This window comes from Coregonus lavaretus (genome assembly GCF_964263955.1).
Source record: "Coregonus lavaretus genome assembly, chromosome: 7".
Lineage (NCBI taxonomy): Eukaryota > Metazoa > Chordata > Actinopteri > Salmoniformes > Salmonidae > Coregonus > Coregonus lavaretus.
The window spans coordinates 51,741,799-51,759,263 of record NC_139994.1 but is presented as its reverse complement, the minus strand read 5'-3'; the positions used below and the strand labels follow the sequence as shown (position 1 = coordinate 51,759,263).

Genomic DNA, 17,465 nt, shown 5'->3' with positions numbered 1-17,465 from the left:
ACACATTATGTATTCTCCTCACACGGGGCACCAAATGTAGGTACAGCTATCATACTTGTAAATGAATGTGCAGGGTTTTCTGATCAGCAAACTTCTCTCTTTCTTTATTTTTGAATCTGAACATGGACACACAAAAATGCTGCTGCACTGAGCTTCTCAATGAACAGATCAGTGTGGAAGAGGGAGAGGGCAGGATGGACACATTTCTGAGACAAGTTGTGTAAACTCCCATGAAGCAACGGCCGTGAAATAATCCCAGACTTGTTTGAGTATGTTAAAATATCATACTGTATCTAATTCTTAATTGTATCAGTATTGAATTGAGTTTTACATTTTCAATAAAGATTAATGTATTTATTGAAAATCTGAACAGAAATACAAAAAAAGTATTACAAGCTAATCTGCATCATCAACATGTGGGCATTTTACCTTGACATTATGCATTTAAACTGATGAGCACTGAAACATTTGAACAGACAGTAAACCACATTTGTGTTTGAAACAGCTGAAGGATTGAGAAACTGAATCATTGAATTGATCTATTTCCTGATGAGGTAGATGATGAAGATGATGGTTAGACAGCAGAGGAGGGCTCCAGTTCTTATGATAGAGAGGAGGACAAGGATCCTCATATCTGCTTCAGTCGCCGCTTGAATGTCACTACCTAAAATAATTAAACCTTTTATATTTCCCATTTTATAGTATTGACAAAAGTAAGGACAAGCAAGAGAGAGAGAGCGAGAGAGATAGCTATATTTCGTGGTATATATTTTTTCACTTTTACTTACTTAGCTAGAATCGAATGCCGCTAGCTAGTTTAGCCACACTCAAACACCCGGCTCAAACAGAGAGGGATGCTATTTGAGAGGAGGAGAGTGCGTCGATACATGAGAGAAGGAATGATATATACAACGAGCTGTTTGTATGTGGCTGCTATGAAAGTGAACTGTGTTTGCGTGCAATCAGGGGTGTATTCAATGCGCCTATTCTGTTGAAAAACTTTCTGAAACGGAAGCAAACGCAACGAAATGGGGACAAACACACACTACCGGTCAAAAGAACACCTACTCATTCAAGGGTTTTTCTTTATTTTTACTATTTTCTACATTGTAGAATAATAGTGAAGACATCAACACTATGCAATAACACATAGGGAATCATCTAGCAACCAATTTATTTTTAAACAAATCAAAATATATGTTATGTTTGAGATACTTCAAATAGCCACCCTTTGCCTTGATGACAGCTTTGCACACTCTTGGCATTCGCTCAACCAGCTTCATGAGGTAGTCACCTGGAATGCATTTAAATTAACAGGTGTGCCTCTTAAAAGTTAATTTGTGGAATTTCTTTCCTTCTTAATGTGTTTGAGACAATCAGTTGTGTTGTGACAAGGTAGGGGGGGGGGGGGGGGGGGGGTATACAGAAGATAGCCCTATTTGATAAAAGACCAAGTCCATATTATGGCAAGAACAGCTCAAATAAGCAAAGAGAAACAACAGTCCATCATTACTTTCAGACATGAAGGTCAGTCAATACAGAACATTTCAAGAACTTCAAAAGTTTCTTCAAGTGCAGTCACAAAAACCATCAAGCGCTATAATGAAACTGGCTCTCATGAGGACCGCCACAGGAAAGGAAGACCCAGAGGTATCTCTGCTGCAGAGGATAAGTTCATTAGAGTTACAAGCCTCAGAAATTGCAGCCCAAATAAATGCTTCACAGAGTTCAAGTAACAGACATATCTCAACATCAACTGTTCAGAGGAGACTGTGTGAATTAGACCTTCATGGTCGAATTGCTGCAAAGAAACCACTACCAAAGGACACCAATAAGAAGAACAGACTTGATTGGGCCAAGAAACACGAGCAATGGACATTAGACCGGTGGAAATGTGTCCTTTGGTTTGATTTTTGGTTCCTACCGCCGTGTCTTTGTGAGATGTGGTGTGGGTGAACGGATGATCTCTGCATGTGTATTTCCCACCGTAAAGCATGCAGGAGGAGGTGTTATGGTGTGGGGATGCTTTGCTGGTGACACTGTCTATGATTTATTTAGAATTCAATGCACACTTAACCAGCATGGCTACCACAGCATTCTGAAGCGATACACCATCCGATCTGGTTTGGGTTTAGTGGGACTATAATTTGTTTTTCAACAGGACAATGACCCAACACATCTCCAGTCTGTTTAAGGGCTAATCTACCAGGAAGGAGAGTGATGGAGTGCTGCATCAGATGACCTGGCCTCCCAATCCCCCGACCTCAACCAAATTGAGATGGTTTGGGATGAGTCGGACCTCAGAGTGAAGGAAAAGCAGCCAACAAGTGCACAGCATATGTGGGAACTCCTTCAAGACTGTTGGAAAAGCATTCCAGGTGAAGCTGGTTGAGAGAATGCCAAGAGTGTGCAAAGCTGTCATCAAGGCAAATTGTGGCTATTTGAAGAATCTTTAATATAAAATATATTTTGATTTGTTTAATATTTGTTTGGTTACTACATGATTCCATATTTGTTATTTCATAGTTTTGATGTCTTCACTATTATTCTACAATGTAGAAAATAGTAAAAATAAAGAAAAACCCTTGAATGAGTAGGTGTTCTAAAACTGTTGACTGGTTGTGTCCCTGAATTGGTCCATTAGAAACTCTCGTTTGCAACTGTTGGACTAATGATTACACCCTAGATCAGCTAGATGCAGGCAAGAGTGTGCAAGGCGGTATTGAATGTGTCACTGTCTGTCACCTTGATTACTCAAAGTTCTCTCGACCTGTATACCTACGTTGCAAACTTTCATTCATAGGCTAGGTTGTAGCAACCTCATGATGGGTATAGGGGAAATTAGAGTATCATGTAGTAGCCTAAACCTATCGATGTTACATTGAGCTGGGTGAATGGAATATGAATGACAGTCATCCAATATGCTGTAATAGAAATAAGTAAAAAAAATTATCATCCTCCCTCATCTTAAACGGCACTGACCGCCACTGGTGTAGACTAGTCGTTCTGCCATCAGATTAGAGTGAGAGGCAGGGGGTTGGCTGTCTAACATGGCTGGAATGATGGTCCCATGTTCTGATTGGCTGTTCTGAGACCAGCAGAGAGAAGGAAGAGGACAGCCTACTCTATCATCAGTCCTGCTTCTAAAAGTGAACTCTGAAGTTAATAAAGTAATTTATAATCAGATGATGATTAACATTCTTATATGTTTCAGATTTTTACACTGTATCTAAACTTATATGTACATCAATTAACAATCTTTTAAAGTGAAATGAAATAGAACAGTAGCCACTAGATGTGGTTGTAATGAATAGAGCGGTTTCAGTTTTCTTCTTTCAAATGTGGCTCTATCTTTGAAATGGTTAAACTACAAAATATTAAGACCCCATCACTGACAGATAATACTCTCAGGAACACATATGTGTCTTCTTTTTCCCTCTACATTTCCCAGATGCTAGAACAGAGTGGACAAGACCAGGCACTAACTCAGACTGGGGGAAAAATAACATAATCAATATCATACAACATTATTGCCTGGTGATCATTTGAACTTCCAAATACCTTTCTGATGCATTTCAGTCACTTCAAACCATACTTCATTCAGATTGAAAAAACTGTCAAAAGTACTGATTTGTAATAGACTGTCATAGCTCCAATTCTAAAAGTAAACATTGGCAATTTGATTACATAACATTTTTTACATGGTGGGGTTGCGAAGAATGTTTGATATCAAAATGGGGTGGCGAGCAAAAAAGTTTGGGAACCCCTGGGTTAGTATCTCTGACACCCAGACGATATGCATGCTATGATCATGAGCTAAAAACAAGTATGGGTAGCTGCAGCCCAATATGGCGACAGGAGTATGGGCGAGTGGGTGTGTCGAAACGAGTGTGTGTATGGAAAGCGAATCAGTGCACCGGTGTTGTATCGACCTGACTGCTGACCTGAGGTGCTGGGCAGTTATATCACGGTTGTGTCGCCAGCGGTAGCTAACATGGTCATGTTTTACCATCACATTATTTTATTTCAAGTAGGATAGCAGCATACACAATAACTATTATTGATAACCATCTAGATGTCACCTTGATACATACATACAGTCTACTACTCAATGGGGAGACCATGAACAGCAACAACACCGGGACACAGTGCCCTTTGCTCCCGTTTGCCAAGCACTAATGTCCGGCAACGGCGTGGGAAGTAGCTACCTACTGTAGTAGCCAATATCAGGGTGACAGTCACAGTAAGCACACACATACAACACATTAAGTAACAGTACACCCATCATCAGTACTTTTAATAACAAATAAACAATTGTCATTTTTACAGCTCAAAAAGTACAATTACTGTTTAAAACTATCAGTGAAACACGACTCAGAGTCATGGTCTTGCTTCAAAACAGACGTCCAAACTTCCGCGGTATGGTAGCTCAACGTATGGTAGCTGCGTGGTAAGAAACTGAAAAAAATAAACACAACGGTCAATCAAAACAGTCTAACCTATAGCAGAGAGCTTTCGACACACCAACTAGATTCCACATTCCTACTACTTTCCTTTCAACACACCCACTCTGCCATTCTCCAGTCACCATATTGGACTGCAGCTACCCCCTTTTCGCAAAAACGCCTGTCTCTGAAAAGACTTGTCTACCTTTGTAGCTGTATCTACAGTCAGGCAAGGGTTAGGGTTTGGGTTAGGCTAGGGTTACGGCTAGGACTAGGGTTAGGGCTGAGGTTAGGGATAGCGTTAGAGTTAGGGTAGGGCTGGGGTTAAGGGTTAGGGCTGGTAGATAGTTAGTTTGACCACAAGGGTCATGTGGTCATCTATGAACCCCACCAAACCCAAACACCTATATCAGTTGATGGGTTCTGAATTATAAACTAGAAATATCCTTAATCATGTCACAGAGGGAGAGAGAGGAATGCAGGACGTGTAAGTACTGGCAGAACATCTTATTGTTAATTATCAAGTATCCTATGGAAATGAGGAGTGCCATAGTCTGGTTTCTAAACCAGAATGTAAGGGTTATCTGTAGGAGGAATGTATATGGTGGAGGCAATTAAGTACTGAGTAAAAGAAAGAAAATCACATGATTACAGTCACTGATGAGTGTGGAGAGCTGTGGATTAGTGAGGAATGGGGTCAAGGTCAGGTCAGGTCACGTTAAGGGAGAAGGAGCAGTTTATTGCCCGCGTTACTTCACTTCCTGCCTATCAATAAACATGTCATGTTTAGAGGGAAGGGAGGATACTTCACCCAAATTGGGGTATATACTTGTGCTGGTGGAAACATGTATTTGTCTTATAGAGCTGTGTGACCCAGTGGGTGAATAAACTTGGTTGAGCTTTACTAATCGTCCGTGAGTTTTACTCGGTTTGTTTAGAACCTAACACAGTTGTTCCCAAAAATGTTTGGCCTGCGACCCGATTTTGATATCCAACATTTTTCGAGACCCCACCATGTAAAAAGAGTGATGTATGAAAAATGTATGCACTCCCTAACTGTAAGTCGCTCTGGATAAGAGCGTCTGCTAAATGACTAAAATATAATGTAAATGTTATCAACGGCCAATGTTTACTTTTTAATTGGTGATATGACAGTCTGTAAATAGACATTGTGGTCCAAAACCAACTACCACGCCCCCTACCAATGAAATCCCTTTTGATCTCAGAGTGAATAACATTTACATTTTAGTCATTTAGCAGGCGCTCTTATCCAGAGCCACTTACAGGTAGGGAGTGCATAATTTTTTTTTTTACATACTGGCCCCCCGTGGGAACCGAACCCACAACCCTGCCGTTGCAAACACCATGCTCTACCAACTGAGCTACATCCATGCCGGCCATTCCCTCCCCTACCCTGGACCAATTGTGCACCGGGATTCGAACCAGGATCTCTAGTGGCAGTGCCTTAGACCACTGTGCCACTCGGGAGGTTAATAAAGCAGTGTTCTCTAATTCACAACCAGACAGATCAGAAAAGATCTAAAACAGAATGGCCAGAACCTTCCTACCAGCACTACTGCTCTATGGATTGAGTAAGTAAGCTACTGTTAATTCTAACATGGAGACAGAGTAAGACTGACTGCATCAGTCAAGTATAAACAGAATGTTCAGTGCAGCATTTCTTCCTGATTTCTAACATGTACATGTGATATCAACAATTATATTCATTAACATAGGACTTTGTTCTTTGTATTTCAGGTTTGGTCTCTGTTTCGGTTTCTCAGTCTCAGACTATGGAGGTCCGTACTGGGGATACCATCACCTTGCAGCGCTCCAATGTTACAACGGCTGTGGGACACATAGCATGGTCAACGGATCAGAGCCTGTCTGTATCTCATCTATGTATGGCTATAATTCAACAGCTGATCTCCACAATGGTTTTCAAAGGAGCCATTTGGAAATGTTCAGCACCAACACCACTATCTTTCTTAAAATCACAAAAGTGGAAATAGCTGACTGTGGCCTGTATTTCTGTGGATTGTATCCACATAGCCACATGTTCTTTGTCAACGCAACAGTTCAAAAAATTCAAGGTACGTTATCAACTATTTATCTGGCTTTTGATGCATTTGAAAATGTTTATCAACCTATTCAGGAGTTATCATGAAACACAGGCAAACCATTGATGGACATGTTTTTTTATCATTACAATTTGGAGACAAAATAAGTATTTATTCTTACTAATCTCAATGTTATAGGGCACAACGGAGGTGAGGAAATACCATCCAAAAATATTGAGTTCGTCTTTCTTTCTCATGTAGATAAAACATAATAATAATTAAGCAAAATGTTTAGGTTTGTCATTAAAGGACCACCTAGTGATTAAATAAAATGTAATCTAATAGGACAATGTAATGGAACTATCAGTCTAGCAGGAGAGGATGATGATGGAACCATGTACCTCCTTCCCCTGGTTGTGAACCTGGATGTTGTGACTGCTGTTCTACTGATCCTCATCCTGGTCCTCAAGATCAGACGAGACGCAAACAGACACAACACAGGTAGGAGCCCATTTCATGATAATGTGGGACCTGTGAACTACACCTTTAATGTGGATGTTTTTCCCGTGACATACTGTACACTGACGATCAGAAGAGTCAGTGAGTACACTAGAATGGAATGATCCATTAATCCATTCTCTTGTCTCTCTTTTATATCATATTCAGGACCTGATTCTCAAAGACAACAACAAAATGATCAGGTAAATACTGCATGATTAAATACTGAATTATAAGCAATTCAGAAACAGTGAAAATTACAACTGTAGTCTATGTCATTGTGTTTGCAAATCCAGATGCATTGAATTATTCCGCCCTGAATTTCACCTCCAAGAAGAGGAAGATGGAGAGGAGAAGAGAGAAGGAGCTGGACCCCCATGCAGTGTATGCTGCTACAAGATGACAAAGTGCCATATCTTTGAATGCAAGTTTAAATCCTTCTATATTGTATGTGTAGTTAAAATAAATGTTTAGAAATGTAAATCAGTAAATATCTCTGTAGTGTTTGTGAGTTGTACCTCAGGGCCACTGTAGCTCTCTCCAACTTGGTTAGGCAACAAAGCTCAGTGGTACAGGGTGTGGGTAGTCCCCTGTAGCTCAGTTGGTAGAGCAAGGCGCTTGCAACGCCAGGGTTGTGGGTTCGTTTCCCACGGGGGGCCAGTATGAAAAATGTATGCACGCACTAACTGTAAGTTGCTCTGGATAAGAGCATCTAGTAAAATGTTAGAGAGGAAGGGTTAGAAGTCAAAACACAACTGTTTAATGGTTGCAGAGGAGCAGTTGCCTCACTTAACTTAGATGTCTGTTGTGTGTGTTAGTGATTTAAAAAAAATATTTTTATAGGGTGACCCTGAGGGGCAAAGTACCCAGCAGTAGACAATTGCATTATACTGATCACTTATAAAGACAAATAAAGAGATCAATCAAAATGACCTTTGTCGTGATGTTATTTGCCCCTTAGTATTTCCTGTCTTGGCTTTGCACTGATCACAGCCCCCTATTCTGAGAAGCACCTTATAAGGAGAATAGGACTGGGGTTTGAGGTAGAGGAGGGGCCAGTGAGGGTACGCATCACTTCCTGTGGTGTGAGTGACAGGAAGGATCAGCTCAGTGTAGAGTGAGACCTGCTGAGGTGAACATCACTGGGTCTCTCATAGACTAACACTGGGGGATGAAATGTCCCTTATGCTCTCTCTCTCTTGCCCGATTTTCAGTCCACCTGCCATTAGATAGAATTGGCAAAATATTTGTGTGTAAGAGTAAATGCCTGGGTTATTTGAGGGCGTGGGGGGTGGGGTGGGGGGGCTCTTTACACACGTCTCTTAATTTGTTCATTTGGACGGTAAACACCAGACCCCTGCCGCTCAGTTAGATGTGCAAAGTATGTCAAGAATATAAACAAGCTAAAAGCATTTTCCAAACCCTAAACTGTGCAGGGTTTCTTAAACTATGGGTCCTGAGTTATGAGAATACATCTATAATCAAACACTATTTCTTCTTACTTTGGGTTGTTGGAGGTCGATTTTGGTCACGGGAGGACAGTCAATTTCTCATTTGGGTCTCGAGTTGAAAACGTTTAAGGACCCTACAGTATTCAACAACAGGACAAAGTGCAGATAAAGATTGAGTGTCATCTCAATATTTTTGTCAACTCTTCCTTCATGGAAAAAAAGAAGGTATTGGTATCAAAAAAAGGTTTGAAATTAGGCCAACAAAAACATATATTATTCAATGCTATTGCGGTTACAACTAGTATTAGTATTTAATGTTGGAGGCTTATGATGCAGCTTTTATGCAGTGGTGGGTCAATTTACATTATGGATAACTTTAACCCTTGGGCTGGGCTGTGTTGGGGTCGGTAGTATAAGCAGCACTAGAGATCCTTCACTGTTTCCTGTCCAAACATCAAAAGAGAAATCATTTCAGTAAATGTTTCATTTCTCTCAAAAAAGAAGCAACCATATCAAGCCAATATTTGATTGCCTTGATCCAGTAACTCTGACTTGATTTATAATGTCTTCTTAAAAATGCAATTCCCGGGAAGCTCAAACTATGGTAAGCTAGAGGACACACATCTAAGATTGTAGTCAGCCAATAAAATCTCTTGTTTCAGTGTTCCCTCCTACTGTATGACGGCTACATGTAAAGTGTCATCATATATAAGGTGCCGATAAGGTATCACACGTTCAGACCCACACACTATACAGTGCAGAAGGGACTAATGTTACAATGATGAATAGAGAAGTACTTTTGTTTTACATCAACTTGTGTAAGTGTAAGATATTTTAATTGAGTTCCTTTTTAATCATTTGTAGTATGTAGTTTGAATATGATAAGTGAAGTGGATGTTCTGTCTGTTATGGGTATAAATGGTTTATCCATGTCTTTGTCTTTGATCCATTTTATTTGTTTGCTTTGACAGTTTGTGCTTTTACCAAACCAAACGTAATCCAACCAGACCCTGTGATGGTTACTGAGCTGGGAGGCACCGTGACTCTCACTTGCCTTTGTCCAGATAAGTCAGTGACCAGATTTCATTGGTTCAAGCAGAGTTTTGGACAGAAACCCCTCCTCGTGTCGTTATCTTTTTATGTTGGCCAAGACAGTTATTATTCCAACAACTTTATCAAGGACTTTACTGAGACCAAACGTTTGGGTGTGAGGAGAGGAGTCTACAGCTGTAACTTGACCATATCCAAGACAGAGCCAGGGGACTCAGCTACATACTATTGTTCCATTACAGCCATCTATGAGCAAATATTTGGAGAGGGAACTGTTTTAATTGTCAAAGGTAACACAATGTCTTTCTTCAATTTCAAATTGTGTGGCCCTGTATGTTGATATGTTCGTTCAACTGCTTCATCAAATGCTAGTGATGAATACATGTCTTTTCATGCTCTTCACCAAAACACCTTAGATTTACTTTAGTTACTCACTTTCTTCAGGTTCAGAGTCCAACAGCATGTCTGTGCTCCAGCAGCCTGTGTCTGAGTCAGTCCAGCCAGGAGACTCTGTGACTCTGAACTGTACAATACACACTGAGACCTGTGTAGGAGAACACAGTGTCTATTGGTTCAGACATGGCTCAGGAGAATCCCATCCAGGAATCTTTTACACCGATGGAGACAGGCGTGATCAGTGTGAGAAAAGCCCTGAGGCTGGGTCTCCTACACAGAGCTGTGTCTACAACCTCCCCAAGAGGAACGTCAGCCTCTCTGATGCTGGGACTTATTACTGTGCTGTGGCCTCATGTTGGGAGATACTATTTGGGAACGGGACCAAGCTGGACATTCAAGGTAAATCCCATTTAATCTGTAAATATCCCCAACAATACTGTATTTTTATGCAAATGGACTACCTCCAAATGATCATATACATTTGTCTCAACAAGCTATACAATATCACATTTAGCATTTGATGCCATATTTTATTGTTTGATGATCTTCCTAAGCGCTCATGAATACAATATGAATTCCCTGATATCCTTTCCACAGTTTCAGAGCATGATTTTCCATTTGATCTGAGTCCTACTGTTCTGGCCTTGGTCGTCTCCAACATCGTTCTGGGGATAGTGACCCTTCTACTTGTCTGGGCGCTGTGCAAGACTCGGAACAGAGATAGCAGAGGTATTACTGTATATCTAATGCATCCAATGTATCTAACGTTATGCTGATGTATCTAATGTTACATGCATCTCTATGCAATGTACCTTCTGTAAATATCAGTTAAATGACCGAAGTAGAAGCATTGTTAATTAACTACATGAGGTTAAAAAGAGATAGATTGTCATAAAAAATAATAGGTGGCCTTCCTCTTTTTCAATCTCTTTGAAGGGAGGACAGATGTCCCAACATCCCAGGGCAATCAGGTACATTTGTCAACATTTATAAACATAGTATATTTTCAGTTTTTACAAGAAACTGCCATTTACCTTTCCTTACGGCTAGTATTCAGCTGTTTGTGCTTTATATGTTATGAAGCTTTATTGGAAGTAATAGGTCACTCTACTAGATGAAGCCTTCTGATCTTTGTGATCGTTGTTAATTTTTCCATGGAACTTCTGCCTGTCACTGTTCCACTGACTGTCAGGTCATTGTAGTGGGTGTACAGTCTGAACAGTCCTGTCTTTTGTAGAGTGTTTTCTTCCACAGGAGAATAGAAACATTATATAGTAGATCATGATATCATCATAATGTATTTTCACATGGCTCCACCCCCCTCAGAATCAAGACAGTGACATGTTGAACTATGCAGCTGTGAGTTTCACCCCCAAGAAGAACTCCTCCTCCTCTAGAAGAGCAAGAGAGAAGACCAGCAGAGAGGATGCAGTGTACTCTGAGGTCAGATACCTGCAGCAGCAGTGAAAGATATCACCACTGTCACAAAGACATCAAGAATAACTTTTTTTTAAACTATTTGTAGCCTAATGAAACAGCTTTTAGTAATTGAAATTAGTATGGAATTTACAATGCAACAAAAAAAATGTAATTTTAACATTGTCTGTATGTTAGATGTACAGTGGGGGAAAAAAGTATTTAGTCAGCCACCAATTGTGCAAGTTCTCCCACTTAAAAAGATGAGAGAGGCCCGTAATTTTCATCATAGGTACACGTCAACTATGACAGAAAAATCCGGAAAATCACATTGTAGGATTGTTAATGAATGTATTAGCAAATTATGGTGGAAAATAAGTATTTGGTCACCTACAAACAAGCAAGATTTCTGGCTCTCAGAGACCTGTAACTTCTTCTTTAAGAGGCTCCTCTGTCCTTCACTCGTTACCTGTATTAATGGCACCTGTTTGAACTTGTTATCAGTATAAAAGACATCTGTCCACAACCTCAAACAGTCACACTCCAAACTCCACTATGGCCAAGACCAAAGAGCTGTCAAAGGACACCAGAAACAAAATTGTAGACCTGCACCAGGCTGGGAAGACTGAATCTGCAATAGGTAAGCAGCTTGGTTTGAAGAAATCAACTGTGGGAGCAATTATTAGGAAATGGAAGACATACAAGACACTGATAATCTCCCTCGATCTGGGGCTCCACGCAAGATCTCACCCCGTGGGGTCAAAATGATCACAAGAACAGTGAGCAAAAATCCCAGAACCACATGGGGGGACCTAGTGAATGACCTGCAGAGAGCTGGGACCAAAGTAACAAAGCCTACCATCAGTAACACACTACGCCGCCAGGGACTCAAATCCTGCAGTGCCAGACGTGTCCCCCAGCTTAAGCCAGTACATGTCCAGGCCCGTCTGAAGTTTGCTAGAGTGCATTTGGATGATCCAGAAGAGGATTGGGAGAATGTCATATGGTCAGATGAAACCAAAATATAACTTATTGGTAAAAACTCAACTCGTCGTGTTTTGAGGACAAAGAATGCTGAGTTGCATCCAAAGAACACCATACCTACTGTGAAGCATGGGGGTGGAAACGTCATGCTTTGGGGCTGTTTTTCTGCAAAGGGACCAGGACGACTGATCCGTGTAAAGGAAAGAATGAATGGGGCCATGTATCGTGAGATTTTGAGTGAAAACCTCCTTCCATCAGCAAGGGCATTGAAGATGAAACATGGCTGGGTCTTTCAGCATGACAATGATCCCAAACACACCGCCCGGGCAACAAAGGAGTGGCTTCGTAAGAAGCATTTCAAGGTCCTGGAGTGGCCTAGCCAGTCTCCAGATCTCAACCCCATAGAAAATCTTTGGAGGGAGTTGAAAGTCTGTGTTGCCCCGCGACAGCCCCAAAACATCACTGCTCTAGAGGAGATCTGCATGGAGGAATGGGCCAAAATACCAGCAACAGTGTGTGAAAACCTTGTGAAGACTTACAGAAAACGTTTGACCCGTGTCATTGCCAACAAAGGGTATATAACAAAGTATTGAGAAACTTTTGTTATTGACCAAATACTTATTTTCCACCATAATTTGCAAATAAATTCATTAAAAATCCTACAATGTGATTTTATTTTTTTTATTTTTTTATTTTGTCTGTCATAGTTGACATGTACCTATGATGAAAATTACAGGCCTCTCTCATCTTTTTAAGTGGGAGAACTTGCACAATTGGTGGCTGACTAAATACTTTTTTCCCCCACTGTATATAATGATCCTGTAATGTCTTAAATAGCCATACATTTTTACAGCTTGTAAGAAATAATCTGACAGAGAATCCCATTTTTGCTGTATGACTGTGTGTTTTTAACATAATAAATCATTAATTTATACTGTGCCTTGCAAAAGTAATTGAAAACAGAAATAACGGAAAAGTGGTGCGTGCATATGTATTCACCCCCTTTGCTATGAAGCCCCTAAATAAGATCTGGTTCAACCAATTACCTTCAGAAGTCACATAATTAGTTAAATAAAGTCCACCTGAGTGCAATCTAAGTGTCACATGATCTCAGTATATATACACCTGTTCTGAAAGGCCCCAGAGTCTGCAACACCACTAAGCAAGGGGCACCACCAAGCAAGCGGCACCATGAAGACCAAGGAGCACTCCAAACAAGTCAGGGACAAGGTTGTGGAGAAGTACAGATCAGGGTGGGGTTATAAAAAAATATCAGAAACTTTGAACATCCCACGGAACACCATTCAATCCATTATTAAAAAATGGAAAGAATATGGCACCACAACAAACCTGCCAAGAGAGGGCCGCCCACCAAAACTCACGGACAGGCAAGGAGGGCATTAATCAGAGAGGCTCAAAGAGACCAAAGATAACCCTGAAGGAGCTGCAAAGCTCCACAGCGGAGATTGGAGTATCTGTCCATAGGACCACTTTAAGCCGTACACTCCACAGAGCTGGGCTTTACGGAAGAGTGGCCAGAAAAAAAGCAGTTTCTTCAAGAAAAAAATAAGCAAACATGTTTGGTGTTCGCCAAAAGGCATGTGGGAGACTCCCCAAACATATGGAAGAAGGTACTCTGGTCAGATGAGACTAAAATTGAGCTTTTTGGCCATTAAGGAAAACGCTATATCTGGCGCAAACCCAACACCTCTCATCACCCCGAGAACACCATCTCCACAGTGAAGCATGGCGGTGGCAGGGACTGGGAAAATTGTCAGAATTGAAGGAATGATGGATGGCGCTAAATACAGGGAAATTCTTGAGGGAAACCTGTTTCAGTCTTCCAGAGATATGAGGTTCACCTTCCAGCAGGACAATTTACATTTGAGTCATTTAGCAGATGCTCTTATCCAGAGCGTCTTACAGTTAGTGAGTGCATACACTTTCATAATGGCCCCCCGTGGGAAACGAACGCACAACCCTGGCGTTGCAAGCACCATGCTCTACCAACTGAGCTACTTGGGGCTTAAAGATTGCTGTACACCAACGGAACCCATCCAACTTGAAGGAGCTGGAGCAGTTTTGCTTGAAGAATGGCTAGATGTGCCAAGCTTATAGAGACATACCCCAAGAGACTTGCAGCTGTTCTTGCTGCAAAAGGTGAAAGGTGGTTCTACAAAGTATTGACTTTGGGGGGATGAATAGTTATGCACGCTCAAGTTTTCAGTTTTTTTGTCTTATTTCTTGTTTGTTTCACAATGAAAAATATTTAGCATCTTCAAAATAGTAGGCATGTTGTGTAAATCAAATGATACAAACCCCCCCCAAAAATCAATTTTAATTCAAGCTTGTAAGGCAACAAAATAGGAAAAATGCCAATGTGGGTGAATACTTTCGCAAGCCACTCTGTACATCTCTATTCTCTGTCTACAGAACATCTCTGCAACCACATATAAAAAACATAATATGATTAAATGGAATAGCAGTTTAGCTGAATATGTGTCAGGCTCCATCACACCATTAAAAATGGAAGAACACTAACACACATCTATTTCTTATCACAGAAGAGGTGCCTTTTTATTTAACCATTCTATAACCATGTTAATTCTCATTGATATACAAATAACTTTTTCAAGAGAGACCTGGTTCTTGAGAATCTCTCTGACTCCACATACCACATAGACAAACATGTATATGATTTGCAATAAATGCTCTCTTTGTAAGAAGTGCAGTGTCGGTTCACACACCTACCAGGAAGGGTGTTATTTGATGTATCTCCCACCAATCAGAGAAAAATGTTATTTTCTGCCTTTCTCTGTAACTGTCAGGCAAGAAACCTACTGATCACAGTACTGCACCAGTCCATTTGGTTCAGGGCAGGGGAGAGTAACAACTCAGGACGGATTGCAAGATGACCCCATTATTCATCTGTATGGTGACTCTGCATCTCACTTGTAAATCTAGATGTGCATATCTAGACTGCCTAGTATATTTCTCCTGTGTTTCAGTAGCTATTTACTGTAAGATAACTGACATTGTCCTCTACCTTGGCTCAACTTATTGACATGGCTTTACTGTAACTCTTATGCAAATTAGGATGTGAAATTATTAATTTTACGCATACATCAATTAGCCAAACATGAGCCCTTTACCTCTGGATAATTTACACCATGGGCAAATATTTCCCTCTCCAACTATGTCCTCTGTCCTGTGTGTTCTAGATGGTACTATGCATCCCATTGTATCTCAGCCTGTGCTGACAGAATCAGTGCCCCTAGGGGGATCTGTGACTCTGGAGTGCTTCTCCACTGTAGACTCAGTGTTACCCTGTATATGGCTAAAACACACACCGGGACATGGACTTGTACACATTGTAACAAACTACTATGAAAAGGTGCAATTCCAGGGAGATTTCGCAAATACGTCTCGTTTTGAGGATGACTTTAGTTTTAATTTGACCCTTTGGAATGTTGCCCATATCGTATCATTGTGTAATATTCTGGTATAATGCTTCTTATTTTGGAGATTGTGCATATCTCATGATTCAAGGTCAGTAAAGAAACTGAAAGTTTAGTAGCAATCTATGTTTCCAGTTTCAATTTCTGATTATTTTTCCATCAGAATGTCTAAATGTTGTGTGGTTCTCTTTGGCCAATCAATCAACTCAAGTGAACCGTAACCAGGCTGGACATTGAGGGAAAGACATTCTATGAGATGATTATTTAGAAAATATATATTTTTACAAATTCTGAAAAGTATGTATTCTCCTCACACGGGGCACCAAATGTAAGTACAGTTATTATACACGTAAATGAATGTGTAGGGTTTTCTCGTCAGCAAACTTCAGAATTCCCTGTAATTTAGTAATTGTGGATGAAGTACATATCTCTCTTTCTTTATTTTGGAATCTGAACATGGACCCACAAAATTATGCTGCACTGAGCTTCTCAATTAACAGATCAGTGTGGAAGAGGGAGCGGGCAGGGTGGAGACGTTTCTGAGACACACGTTGTGAAAGCTCCCATAATGCAATGGCCGTGAAATACTTCCCATCAGTCTTGTTTGAGTTTGTTAACATATCATACTGTATCTACTTCTTAATTTTGTCAGTATTGAATAAGAAATGGCATTGTCATTAAAGATTAATGTATTTATTTAAAATCTGAACAGAAATATAAAAAATAATTGCAAGCTAATCTGCATCATCAACATGTGGGCATTTTTCCTTGACATTCTGCCATCTAAGCTGACATTTGTGTTTGTAACAGCTGAAGGATTGAGAAACTGAATCATTGAATTGATCTATTTCCTGATGAGGTAGATGATGAAGATGATGGTTAGACAGCAGAGGAGAATTTCAGTTCTTATGATGGAGAGGAGGACAAGGATCCTCATATCTGCTTCAGTTGCCACTTGAATGTCATCACCTGAAAGAAATAAACATTGTATATTTCCCATTTAATATAATATAGTATTTACAAAAGTAAGGACAAGCAAGAGAGAGAGAGCGAGAGAGATAGCTATATTTCGTGGTATATCTTTTTTCACTTTTACTTACTTAGCTAGAATCGAATGCCGCTTGCTAGTTTAGCCACACTCAAACACCCGGCTCAAACAGAGAGGGATGCTATTTGAGAGGAGGAGAGTGCGTCGATACATGAGAGAAGGAATGATATATACAACGAGCTGTTTGTATGTGGCTGCTATGAAAGTGAACTGTGTTTGCGTGTGATCAGGGGTGTATTCATTGCGCCGATTCTGTTGAAAAAAAAATCTTAAACAGAATGAAATGGGATATACACACCTGAATTGGCACATTAGAAACTCTTGTTTGCAACTTTTGGACTAATGATTACACCCTAGATCAGCTAGATGCAGGCAAGAGTGTGCAAGGCGGTATTGCATGTGTCACCTTGATTACTCAAAATTCTCTCAACCTGTGCATCTACGTTGTAAACTTTCATTCATATGCTAGGTTGTAGCAACTTCATGATGGGTACAAGGAAAATTGGAGTCTCATGTAGTAGACTAAACCTATCAATCTTACATTGAGCTGGGTGAATGGAATATGAATGACAGTCATATAATATGCTGTAATAGAAATAAGGCCATGTTCATTAAAAAATATAATCCTCCCTCATCTTAAAAGGCACCGACTGCCACTG

At 40.4% G+C, this 17,465-nt stretch overlaps 1 protein-coding gene across 1 annotated transcript; it reads left to right on the top strand.

The window, feature by feature from the left end:
• Nucleotides 1-6,900: 6,900 nt before the first annotated feature.
• LOC311132574 (uncharacterized protein) lies at nt 6,901-11,367 on the top strand (the record flags this gene model as incomplete). The annotated part of the gene is made up of 6 exons (XM_084165834.1): nt 6,901-7,006; nt 9,426-9,794; nt 9,949-10,299; nt 10,498-10,629; nt 10,837-10,871; nt 11,227-11,367. 6 exons carry the CDS (start codon nt 6,901-6,903, stop codon nt 11,365-11,367), a joined length of 1,134 nt encoding a protein of 377 aa, XP_084021960.1.
• Between the last annotated feature and the right edge of the window lie 6,098 nt (nt 11,368-17,465).